Source organism: Lutjanus erythropterus, chromosome 11 (assembly GCF_056507025.1).
Source record: "Lutjanus erythropterus isolate fLutEry1 chromosome 11, fLutEry1.hap2, whole genome shotgun sequence".
Taxonomy (NCBI): domain Eukaryota; kingdom Metazoa; phylum Chordata; class Actinopteri; order Lutjaniformes; family Lutjanidae; genus Lutjanus; species Lutjanus erythropterus.
Window position 1 is genome coordinate 18,900,962 of NC_139327.1, and position 13,402 is coordinate 18,914,363.

Below are 13,402 nucleotides of genomic sequence, written 5' to 3' on the forward strand. Positions count from 1 at the left end.
ATCAGCATCTTAGTCCATACTCAGTCATTGAGATTAATATGAGACTTAAACATTTTTAAACTCATGTAAAAAGTGTAGTGTAACAATAAAATGGAATAAAGTATTTGCTTTAACAAATTGTCATTTTTGTCCACTTGCTTCAACATCAATTCAAGATGTCTACCAAATGAACCCCATGTGACATTAGTTGACTTAAAAAATTCTCAGCTAGACACCGTTAGGGTCCTATCAAAAGAAAAAAATTAAGAAATGTATCCTGAGACCAGGGATGAAGTCTCCTCTCTTGTATAAGTCTGTGCTTGAACAAGCGTGCTTCATAGATGTACCGTTACCATACTGGTGGTTCTCACAGATGGAAATGATAGGGTACCTCCAAAGTGCTGCCATGTCAAAGGTTTCAAAAGCCTGACCCCAAGGTGGAACCCAGAGATATTTTGTTTTGGAAAAATAACACCTCTCTATTTTTACCCAAGACCTCTATGAATAACATCCTCCAAGTGGAAATTCAAAGGTTCATCAGTTGAAATTTAAAGGTCCAGTGCATAAGATTTACAGGGATTTTGATAGAATATGGCAGACATGGAGTATAATATTCATAAGTATGTTTTCATTAGTGTGTAATCACCTGAAAATAAGAATCATGTCTTTGTTACCCTACAATGAGCTGTTTATGTCTATAGATGGGGTTCCATAGATACAGAAGAATAGATACCACATTTGCAATTAATTTATTAATCAATAACTTTGCTGAAAAGTAACTTGCATTGACCACCTTTGACTGAAGTACAAGGTCAAGGTTTTAGACATTTTGCCAAACAGCTGTACACAGAGACAAAGAGAAGTACACAAATACAGGGCCTTACAGTCTTTTTATTACAGTGCACGCACACTCCATTTCCATGGAGCGTTTCCTTGCAGCATCTGCCCTCCTCAATGTAACAGTTTACTACAACAAATACTAGTTGTATTAAGATAGGTACTGACATTTTAAATTTTAGTTTGTCTTCTTGTTTGACTAAATACTTTCCACATTACAGAGAAAAGACCCTTCCCTTCTGGTACCCTTTAAAGGGTTACAAACATTGTTACAGTACATGTTGAAATGCAGGCTGTTTGTATTTTGCTACCTGAGGTGTCTAAACAGGCATTTTTCCACAATAATGTGTAGGAGTGCTGAACAAGAAAAAAACACACTGAAATTCAAAATGTTCATATATCCCTGTACATTTCAGCAAACTATGCACCACCGCTATCTGTCGTGTTAAAGCAGTGGCACATGAAGCTACTGATGCTCTGCCAGCTGAACCAACAATACTTAACCCAGCATGTAGTGAAGCCTAGCTGATGAATACACTGCCTAAAAGTCACGATGTTTCATGTACATTCACTTGGATGGTTCAGTAAACATTTAGGATAGTTCATATCCTTACAAATGTACGCCAGGAACTGAATAAGAGCTTCTGAGTATCTGCAAAATAACTACATGGATATAAACACGTCATCAAACATCTGACTTTTAGATGCTTAGCTTGGACTGTGACACAAACATGAGAGGACAAAGTCACTCCCTCATCAACACTAGATCTGCTAGGCACATATTTGGTTTGGCAAGCTATATTAAAACATTTCAAACCTTTCCCTTCATATTCTTTACCCTCTCTTACAAATTGGAAGAAAAAAACATGGCGAAAGATCGGGAGTGTTGACTGTACCCACAGTCTTTACCCTGATGTCTCTGATGGTTAAATAAAAAAAGACAAGAGCTAGTTAACTCAAACCGAGTAGTTTATCATGTACACTTCAGTATAAAGAGTACAAAGTTGCTGTTTTGTTTTTTGTTTTTTTACAGGTCAGACAGTCTGAGATGAACAGTGATGAATGGACATTTGCTTAATCATACCTCAAAATTAACCAGAGATAATCACCAAACAAGTAAATTTAAGATTTTAAATATATTCACTTGGGGCCAGATTTACAAAACCTTCTGAAGATAAGTGCTCAATGTTAAGAGAACTAATATAACTTTAATACATTCCTCTAAAACATAAGAATTATAAACAGAGGTATCTTTTGGTGCATTTACTACATATATGAAATAATGACTTTAAATAATCCAAAGTTACTGAACATTAAATGAAAACTCTACAGTTTGGTTGGCTAATAGTACTTTAATCTTTATGACAAATCTAAATAAATAGGGGACAGGATTTGAGAAGAATATGGCACCAATGTGACAGAAATGCACTTGAGGTTGTTGGTTTGACATTTCCCTCGGTAAGGCCGTGTTTATGGTTATTATTTATGTAGCACCGATAACTTTCATGGCTGTAGAGGCTGCTTTTGAAAACAATACAAGAATTAATGGCAGTAAATGGCTCTTCTGAAGGTAGAATAATGACCCTGTCTGGTGTCTGTATGCAGACACCAAGAGGAGTAATGTAAATAAGAAAGTTTTATCTATTAGTGTTGTTGTCCATCTTTTATTCTCAGAACATCTTTGTCAATATGGTCCCTGCTGTTAAAATGCACAGCACTGAAATCAATTTACTTGTTGATTCTTCAAGCTCTGGGTCTGAGGTACTGGTTTATGGTGCGTTATGTGATGTGTGTGTGTGTGTGTGTGTGTGTGTGTGTGTGTGTGTATATGCAAAGGGCAGGGGAGTTAGCATACATATATATAATAGGGTGGAAAAACTTTAGCTGACAGACTTCAGCTTGCTCCAGGGGTGCGTGCCGCGCACCTCCACGGGTGGATTGTTGTAAAAGATGTGGTTGCACAAGTCATCCAGTTGGGGTTCAGGATCTGTGGTGGCAAACTGAGCAGCATCTTCAATTTCCTTCCTCACCTCTACATCGATCTCCTGCAGACACAACACAGACGAGACAGAAAATTATAGTAGTCTACTTACAGTACATCTACACAACCAAATTTGGCTTTGCAGGTGTTCTGAAAAAAAAAAAAGGATTAGATTATGGATAAAATATCAGTACATTAGAATTACAAAATACATAATGAAAACTAGATCTTAATCATCTGTAGCAGACATAAACATACATAAAGTATATAACAGACTAAAGCCCTGTTCAGAATGGACTAGCATTCCCAGAGGAACTTGTTCATGTAGAAATTAAAACAAGTGAGAATAACTCTCTCTTGTGTATAAACAATGCACTGCAGTTTTGGGTGTCAACTCAACAATTCCCTTACCTCAAAAGAGGACTGCAGCAGAAATCATGTTCTTTCTTTTATGTGCTGCATGTTATCAGTTTTTAAAAGTCAAAGCTCACAAACTTCTTATAGTCCCTAATAACAACATCCAGCTGAACAGCTGAAGGATTCGTATTTCATACATGTGGTGATAAATTGAAGATGTCATCTGGGTATCATTTTAAAAATTACAGTATCAGTACTTCTAAAGTGACACTGATACCTATTGAATACTTCATTTAATACCTTTTTATTCCCTACTCAAATTGATACCCGTGTGAATGGAAGTGCTCCTGAAGTATCTGCATTTTCTGCATTTATTTTTAATCACATGCCTGTAGTATAGTCATACTTTCAATGTTTACAGTGTTTTGGTGGCGGCATGGCACCGAACTGTCAACTCTGTCAAATACACCACGCTCGACTTCACCGCATCATAGACTGTATGGGTTGTAGCTGCGGTAGTGGGCCAATCACGCGCCGCATTAAACTGAAGAATGCTTCCAGTGAGCAAAACATTTCACTGGTAAAGTTTTGATTCTACTTGTACTTATTTTAGCTGACATCTTAAAAGGTATTAAATACTGACACCTAGCCCCATCAGTTATAGAAAGACATGTGGTCAAAAATGTTTTTTATTGCATTTTATTTTATATTTCTTAGTTAATTAGTTCCATAATGTGTGGTTTAATTTCCATAAACCCAAACATTTCATTAAGGGAGTCGTCATCAAAAAAAAAAATGTTTCTCTTCCTTTATGTTTGTCTTCTTGGTGCATTTTTGTTCTTATCAAAATGAAAACACTCTTGAACTCTCTTGAATAAATAAGATTTAAACATTTTAATGTAAAAAAGTGTTTTTAAAAATTGTTAAGGATGATACAGAAATTTATTTTTTTTTAGTGAATGACTTTCTATAGATTACCTTGAGCTCTTCCACACTCGCCATGTTGTTGCTGAGCATACGGTCCTTCAGCATGGAGATGGGGTCACTCTTCCCGCGGACCTCCTGGATCTCCTCACGTGTGCGGTAGCTGAAAGGGGAAAGATTGGTGCAGGGATGTTGTAGGGAAGCACTAATACAATCATTTTCTATTAATGAGAGCAGAGCTGACACCAAATCAGAGTGCCACAATTTAAGTATTTGAAAATCTTGATCATCAGGAATACATTACTTTATTATTGACTGTTAATATGAGGATAAGTGATTTGTGTAAAACCAATCAGTAGTAAAAAATGTAAGCAACTTTGCTATGATTTGTGGTGTTTTTACATTTCTCACTGGAACTTTGAGAAACTCCTCCTGTATTATTTAAGCCGGTCATTCCTCTGCTAAAACCATATAGTCCATTCCTATGCTCGGTCAGGGTTGTGCAAGGCCACTACAGCGAGAGGGAGACTAAATGAAGACTACTGTGGGACAGTGGCAGGAGCAAGGGGCAGCAGCATAGTGAAGATAGACATTATTATTAATACATAAATAAAATTATTATCAATAAATAAAATAGTTATAGTAATAAGTTTCAGCAAATCTTTAAATAACAACTTAAAATGTACAAACATTAGTAACTGATCATTTACCTGACTCCAGGGTCACTCATACTGTGTCCATGATAGCGGTAGGTCTGAAGCTCCATGAGAATGGGACCCTGATGAAACGGAGGACAAAAATAATTCAGCGGAGGAAATGACAACTACCTTTTCTGTTTGATTATAAGTCAACATTTTTAACTCACCTTCCCAGATCGGCAGTAATCAGCTGCGAACCTGGTTGCTTCCCGAACACACAGAACATCCATCCCATCCACCTGGACACAAAAACAAGAGCCCAACTTTCACTGAATGAACTGAATTGAATAATGTAACTGTCCCCTTCAGAGAACAGATTGTAGTCATTTATACTATAAGGACAACAACACTCACTAATAAACACTCAAGTTACTATCAAGTTCACATCACTTTGTTTACCTAGTAACCTGAAACTTCACAGTAATTTGAGTGTTTCTTAGTGATTGCAACAGATATCCTGGACAAATCAACAAATTAAAACACAGCTGTGCAAAAATACAGTAAAAGTGTGTATGAAATCTATTTGTAGTTGTTTTTTTATCAGTGAGGAGAAACAGATTTAAAGAGATAAGTTGGAACAGTACCCTGAGACCAGGAATAAAGTCTCCTCTCTTGTAGTAGTCTGTGCTGGCTGCAGCTCGCTCCACTGATGTCCCCATACCATACCTGTTGTTCTCACAGATGAAGATAGCGGGCAGCTTCCACAGAGCTGCCATGTTGTAGGTTTCAAAAATCTGACCCTGTGAAGCACACACAAAGCTCAGTTACATGATGTCTATTGGCTCAGTTACAGCTCTGATTTACAAGTAGTGAAATGGACAATTAAACTTATCCATCAATAATAATGGTCTAACTTACATTCACTGTAATATATGTATCAATAAAGTTGCTAGTCCAATGTCTTAATGTCTTTTAGCACATGTAGGCCATGATGGTGCACACAGCTTTCACAAGATGTTTTTGCACTTTTGAAAACATGCAGATGTAAAAGTAGGAGCAACATGGTGGTAAGGTTCATCTACAGTTAATGAGTGTTTGTGTGGGCTCTAATTCCCTGCAAATTCCCTGAACATGATAAACAAGTTAGAGGACAGATGGACAGTTGAGTGCATTAGTAATATTAAACCCTTATAATTGAAAAAAGACTGTCTCTTCCTTTTGAACAAAGTTGCTATTGATCCCACCCAATAACTAAACAAAACTAGATTAAAACTTGAGACCATCTTGCGATGCCTGTCAATGTTGACAGTCCACACAGAATCTAGCACTGAAGTGATTTTGAGTACTCTGCCAGGTGTTTTTGTCTGTTTGTGGACAGATTTTGTCAAAATGATTGTGTCATAACCATGCAGGATGCAATCACAAAACTCAACAGGTGTTTATCAAAATAAATTCTGAGTTTGAAGGTGGGTGAGATCCACACCATGAATACTGAGTACTCATGTAAAAAAGACTGCTGATTACTCATGTATCGTAAGATCAACATGTTGATCTTACAATTGACTTACATTTGTATTTAATACCATGACAACTAGTGTGATCCCACTGCAAGATAGTCTTTAGTTTCACCCATGTCTTAGAGTGGATCGGAATTCATACACCCATCTTCAAATCTCATTTTGATCTCAACAACACACCTATGAAGTTTCGTGACTGTATCTTGCAGAGGTCGTGATGTTATTGCATTGACAAGGTCTACAAACAATCAGACAGACAGACAAATAAACTCTGGGCAAACTACTCAAAACCACCTCTGTGATAGTTCCTGCTACACTCAGTGCCTCCAGGACAATACATTGCCAACATGCACACACTCACAAGGTAAAAATGATACCAGTCATGCTACTGCAACTGGTAACCACAGTGATTTCTGTGTCATACCTGGTTGGCAGCACCGTCACCATAGAGAGCGACACACAATTCGTTGTTGCCCAAATACTTGCAGGCCAGAGCCACACCAGCACCCAGGGGAACCTATGAAAAATCAGAGATGACTGGGGTCATATTATGTCAATGTTTGATGAAACACAGAGTGTCGATACGGATTTTTCAGTGGGCTCATCAGCCCAAAGGTTGAAATCCCCCCACAAAAGTTAAACCATGACATTCAGCAAAACAGTTATTGTTACATGAAAACAGAATCATATAGAAAACCCTAGCTGGGTGTGTTTTGTGTAAATAATTTTTCTAAGAAAGCCAATATTATCTTTAATGGGACTTGCCTGTATCCAGTAACCTGACACTTACTATCCTTTCCTCTATATGTGAACGTATTACTAGTCTATCTACTTCTAAGGAGCCCTGCACCTGCTGTATACATTTGTTTTGCATTAACATAATATCATTAGTCTGGCTGGTGCCTTGAGCTGAATGGCAACTTATGACATGAGAAAACAAATAATACCAAGAATTTATGGAAGGTGGACATCTCATTTTTCCAGGGTTTCTTGCCATAATATTTTTAGCAAAACTAGAGCACCAGCCAGGCTATAGGGTTTTCAAAAGTATCAATACTTCAAGACATTTTGGATCTGTTAATTATAGTATCAAAATCACTGAAGCTATAAAAAAATAATTTGAATGCTCATTCAAGACTTCAGTGCAGTTGCGTCTTTATAATCCTGCATGAAATTTGGCTTTCAGTTTTGCAAAACCAGACAGTGTTCAGTGACTTTTTCTGTACCAGCACTGTGTGCAGTTTCAGTAAAAAAAGGAAAAAAATGATCATACTTTTTTTTTCTTTTTGCCGTGGCATCAAAAGAGCTAGTGTTGTTGTGTATACCAGAATTGCGTCAGAATTTGTGACCAGTGTCACCTTCGTTTAGTTCCACTATACATCCACAATATCAAACCCACTAATTATGCCTGTGTTTAGCCTTTCTAAGACTTATCACAATTACAGCAACCTGACTGTATACTGATACGACATGTAGGTTTGTGTTCACATTAAATCCACAACATATGAATTTCTCCCTTCTGAAACTACTAAAACAACATTCAGAGAGTATGTGGAACAAAGAAACACTAAAGGATAAATCGATAAATGTATCATTTAGATCTCGGGGTTGTACCTGAGCTCCGACAATTCCATTTCCTCCATAGAAGTTTTTACAGTACATGTGCATAGAGCCTCCTTTGCCCTTTGCAATACCTCCTCTTCTTCCTGAAAATTAAAAACAAAAACATGCAGGGATTAGAAATCTGACGTTAAAGGGAACAATTTGCATCTCAAAATAAATCAACAATCTAAATGTCTCACCGGTGAGCTCAGCCATGATCTCCTTCACAGTCCCTCCTCTGGTGTAAGTGTAGCCGTGGGCGCGGTAAGCAGTGATCAGGTGGTCTGTCAGATTAATGGCTGCTTCAATACCAACCGCACAGGCCTCCTACGAAGAGAAAACAGGTGAGATGAGATCTTTGTGGGACATATGTGGGTCCTTTTCAATCACTGAGCATCCACTTTAAAGATAGCCAGTTGTATTTCAAAACTTTACATCATACATACAACATTCAATATTCTCCTGAAGTGACCCTATTCCTATATTTTTTTTTTCTGTAAAGTTTAGGAAAAATTACCTGGCCGTCATACAAGTGACAGAATCCTCTGATGATCTTCTGCTTGTACAGCTGATCTGCCTTCAGCTCCATGCGCCTCATGGTCTGCATGATGCGGTAGTACTTCAGACCCTCCTCACGCGTCATAACCACCTGAGTGGCCGGGGCCTCGTCCAGCTTGTGGACGTCACATTTCTAGAGGGAAGACAATACCCCAAATAACTCACAAACTGCCAGCTGCACTGATCAGTTTAGCTGAAAATACAAATCAATGGTTGAAGCTTACCTTTATCTCAAAGGTGGCCTCAGTTGTGAAGTCAGCATACGTGCGCGCTGACATGATCACTGCAGCTCCCTGAAGTGGGAGAAAAGAAAACAGTTTAGGAAAAATAACAGATATACAGGTTTTCAAATATGCTAAGGTTTGAAATTTTTCAATACTAGAACAAAAACAATGTCTTTCTTTCTTGACAAAACACCACCATGTCAAAACCTCTTTTTTCCATTTAACACAATAAGCCATAAATTCTCATATTCTGTATCAAAGGTCGTCGAAACACAAGCAGCTGTACTACAATTTTCTCTTACTAAAAAAGACTAAAATAATCAAAATACTGATTTAAATTAGGAACTATCTGACCAACAACATGTAGCCAAGATTGGGACATTTGTGACATTTGATGGCAGCATTCAGACAGTTTTTGATAATCAATGTTGTTGATACATTTAACTACCCAGACCTAAAATTTGCAACTGTTTAGTGAGACACAATGTTTGGGTAAACTGCAGAGCAGAAACAAACGCTGCTTCTGACAAAACAAATCCAAAGATATTAGTAAAAAAAATATATAAGCCTCATAAACCACAACCAATATGCATATTCAACTGCAACATGGTATTCATCATTTTGATAAATCCTGATATAGTTAATCCAACAATCACTGTATTTATCCCCCGAGCTTGTGTTTTGATTATTCATCTTACCACAGCTTAGCACAAGACATTTTTAGTGTTTTAAACTAACATGACTAATTGTTTTTTAAATACTTAATTGCAAAGATTAAAACTTCATCATTCCCTCCATTTGTTTCTCCCGAAAGCACTGCATATTAGTATGCTTTTTATACAAAGTAAATTGATAAGTAACGGACAAAACCTAAAAGATGCCAACTCAACCATACCAAAGCAAGAGAACAAAGGGTGGAAAGAAGGGAAAAACAAAAACAGGGGGTGGGGCATGATAGGTAAGGGGCGAGGGATGAGAGCGAGATAGTATTAATAAGACATTTTATAAAATCTGTCTATGTGGTCAATATTATTAAATTTGTTAATGTCATCTCTGATTGTAAAGGTTAGTTTCTCCATGTCCAAAATTTATCCTGTTATTGATAGCCATGAATTTAGTTTTGGTGAATTTGGTTGTTTCCATGTGCTTCTTTGGCTTGCACATACAATACTATTAAAAGAATTGCATGCCAGCTGGTTTTATGTTGTGTGGTAAATTAAGATCCAAAATATCTTCTAGTTTCAGAGCTTATTTTAAGTCAAACTTTAAGATTTCCTCCATCCTCTTCCAAAAAGGTGTCAATATTAGGCACTTAAAAAGTATGTGTATAGTTTGCTGCCTGCCCACATCTTCTCCAGCAGCAAGTCTAATTGTGTTATAAAGGAAATATCTATCAATAAGGACGACAACTATCACAAATTCTGTAAAGTATTCATGAGGAAAGGCACCTGTGGTATAAATGGCAATAAAAAAAATACACATTTCTAGTAACGTCCTGCTGTTTCTTCCACCACTTAACGGTTCAACTAACTAACTAAGTGTGAAACTGCGTAAAATTCAAGGAAATTTTGCAGGACTGTCACACTGCTGACCAAAATACTGCCGCTATTACAGAAACTTTAGATAGATTTTGGAGACTTTAGCTGTGTTAGCCAAACCAGCTATCATTCGGCCTGACAAGGTCAGAACAGCGCTGACAGGACTGTTTTGTGTAAACATTAGAGATTTTAAAGACAGACTGTAAAGAAATGTATGCGTAAAACCGACCACAGTTTGAAATGTGTGTACTTACATTTCTCCGAGCGCCAGCTCTCAGCACATTGGAGATATTGGTCAGCATCTTTCCTGAGCTCGCTCACCACAGTCCTGCCCTGCACAGCACACCGTTCCGTCCTTCTGTCAGCTCTGTCCTTCCGGCTCCGCTCACTATTCTTCTTCTGTGACTCCAATAACGGCAGAACAACACGCTGCTGCCAACACTCCTCCTCTGGTCTGAATGTGGCAACGCAAGTATGACAGAATAACTCATTTCTGAATTATATTTTAATTCTAGGTCATTACTGGGACATATGACATTTTACTATTAGTACTGCTACTACCACTGCTACCACTACTACTACTATTACTACTACTACTAATAATAATAATAATAACAACATCAACGACAACAATAATAATAATAATGATAAATTCTTTCTCTTTTTTCTGAACTAATCAAAGCCCAACGTATAGGACAATATTGAACTAATCCTTCCCTTTGCCAGAAATTATTAGGTCACACTAAATTGTAAAATGGAGCCATGTTTTACAGCTGGGATCTCTGACAGCAGATTATATGAAGCTTATAATTCTGGCATCGAAAACAAAATAAAAAAAGTAAGTAAATAAAAAAAAAATGAGATGGCAAAGGAAATGTTGGCATTGAGACACTTGTATTGTAGAAAGTTGTACTGGCACTCAAACACATTTTGGGACTGACAAGAATAAAAGAATAAAACAAATTAATAATTATTATTATTTTATTTTATTTCATTTCATTTTATTTATTTTTTGTATTCTGGTGTGTTTTTCAATGACAGTGTTCTAATATTTTTCTTCATGTTTTTGGCTTTTTTATGGTGGCAGTTTTTTTCATTGTTACCATTTTCACTTCATGTGCATAACGAAGTTATAAAAAAATTTTAAATATGTATTTTTAAGCTGTTAAAGGGGGCCTGGGGTCTCCAGTACCCCTGCATTAATATAAACAAATTGTGAAGATCCTACCAAAACAGATGAACATGAACATTGTATATTTCTATACTATACAATTTCAGAAATGGTAGGGCCTTGAGGTCACACCTGTGTTATTGCCTAGTCTCAAGGCCATGCCTGTTTCAGGGGTGTTTGTCAAATTCATGTGTTAAAGCTTATTTTTGCTACCTTAATTTATATTGGTTTATATTGCACACTACATTTAGTATCTGACCGACAATAAACTTATGGCAGGAAATATTTCAACAGGAGTATGAGTTAATCTTTGGGACTGCAGGCAAAATAAAGCTGCCCTGTGTAGTCTGCAGTAGGCTGCACTTTAGTAGATGGGATGTTACATTCACTCAGTGCACAGAGAGTTGGAGAAATGGGGAGGATATGAGGCCCACAGCTACATTTTATTCCAGTGCCCAGACCATTAGACCACAACAAAGGCTTTTACTGTAGTCTGAGATTATATTTGATAGCTAAAAATGGTGAAAAATGGTGTGATCCTGTATGTTAAGGACATAGGGTAACAAATTTTGATAAATGCGATATCAGACAATGGTGCTTGGCAGTGTATAGATCTGTCTGCCATCACTGACCCATTACAATGTATTGACCCCACACAATGTCTCTCACCACTGCACGTAATGACCCCACAGACAGGTCTCATGCACAGCTCCAGCAGTTCCCAGTTGGGTGCCCCATGGAGAGGGTGGGAACTGATGTCCTTGGACTGTTTCCCTGCACGGACAGGGGTAACTGTTTCATCCTCACTGCCATGGACTATTTCAACAACTGGCCCAAGGCATACAGCCTGCCAGACTAGGAGGCAGAGACCATTGTGGACGCACCGGTGGAGGGAATGTTCAGCGGGTTCGGGGTGCCTGAAGCCATTCACACTGACCAGGGCAGAAACTTTGAGTCCCGTGTGTTTGTAGTAATGTGTGAGAAACTGGGCTCCCACAAGACCCGCACCACACCCCTTCACCCACAGAACAACGGCCTAGTTGAGAGATTTAACCGCATGCTAGCACAGCAACTGGCCATAGTGACAACTAAACACTAACATGACTGGGATACACGTTCCCCTGGTGTTAATGGCATACTGCTCGGCTGCTCAGGACTCTACATCCTGCTCTCCTGCCCTTCTCATGTTAGGAAGGAAGGGAAATTCAGACCCCAGCAGAGATGGTGGGTGTATAACTCCCAGAGGAAGAATGGTAGATGCCATAATTTGGACAGTGAGTGGGTGGGGCCTTGCAGGGTCCGGAAAGAGACTGCGTGAAGGACCCAGATATCACCAAGAGGACGGAAGGTTGTCCTGCATCCCTACAGGGGAACAGCCACCCTAGTGGGATCAAGGTGTGGGACACAAGGGACTCCAGACATGACCCTGAGTCCCTACCAAGCCCTCTTGGATGTCTCATCCTGCCCCTCACAAACTGAACCGTTTCCCCTTCACCCTGTCCCCACTCCTGCCCCCAACCCTGCCCTGACCCCTGCCCCAGCCCACATCCCAGCCCTTTCGCACCCTACCCTAATGTATCATGACCAGACGCACAAAAAAGGCTCTTGACACATATTCTAAACCCAACAGGAAGTTGGCCATTTTGAATGTCATGTTCAATTTTTTTTTTTATTTTAATTAACTGCTTCCACAGAAATAATCTGATTGACTTCAAAATCAGTTTGTGCCAACTAGACTACATTGAGATCAAGAGTTATTAAAAGATTTGGTCAGCGTTGAAGTGTACCGTCAAGTTTCGGTGTCTCGCCATGAAACACTTAACTGCTATAACTTTGGATTAAATGATGCAATGTACACCAAACTTCATGTTTGATAAGAGTAACCTTTTCTTTCTTTTGTTTCTATAATTACTGTCTCTGTTACTGACTATCCTTATTTTTTAAAAAATCTATAAATATATTGTGCAAAAAGAGAAACAAGCAAACAAAAACCCCACCAACCCCATTTTTCCTCTTTATTTTGTCAACACAATGCCAAAAGACAGCATCAGACAAAAAACGAGTATCACATAGACA

At 38.2% G+C, this 13,402-nt stretch overlaps 1 protein-coding gene across 1 annotated transcript; it reads right to left on the reverse strand.

Moving 5' to 3' along the window:
- Nucleotides 1-850: 850 nt before the first annotated feature.
- On the reverse strand, nt 851-10,563 carry pdha1a (pyruvate dehydrogenase E1 subunit alpha 1a). The gene is made up of 11 exons (XM_084731139.1): nt 10,410-10,563; nt 8,618-8,686; nt 8,353-8,526; nt 8,036-8,162; nt 7,848-7,939; nt 6,658-6,750; nt 5,361-5,516; nt 4,944-5,015; nt 4,789-4,856; nt 4,133-4,241; nt 851-2,861 (listed from the first exon to the last, which is right to left on the reverse strand). Exons 1-11 carry the CDS (start codon nt 10,455-10,457, stop codon nt 2,697-2,699), a joined length of 1,173 nt encoding a protein of 390 aa, XP_084587265.1. The 5' UTR covers nt 10,458-10,563; the 3' UTR covers nt 851-2,696.
- Nucleotides 10,564-13,402: the final 2,839 nt, after the last annotated feature.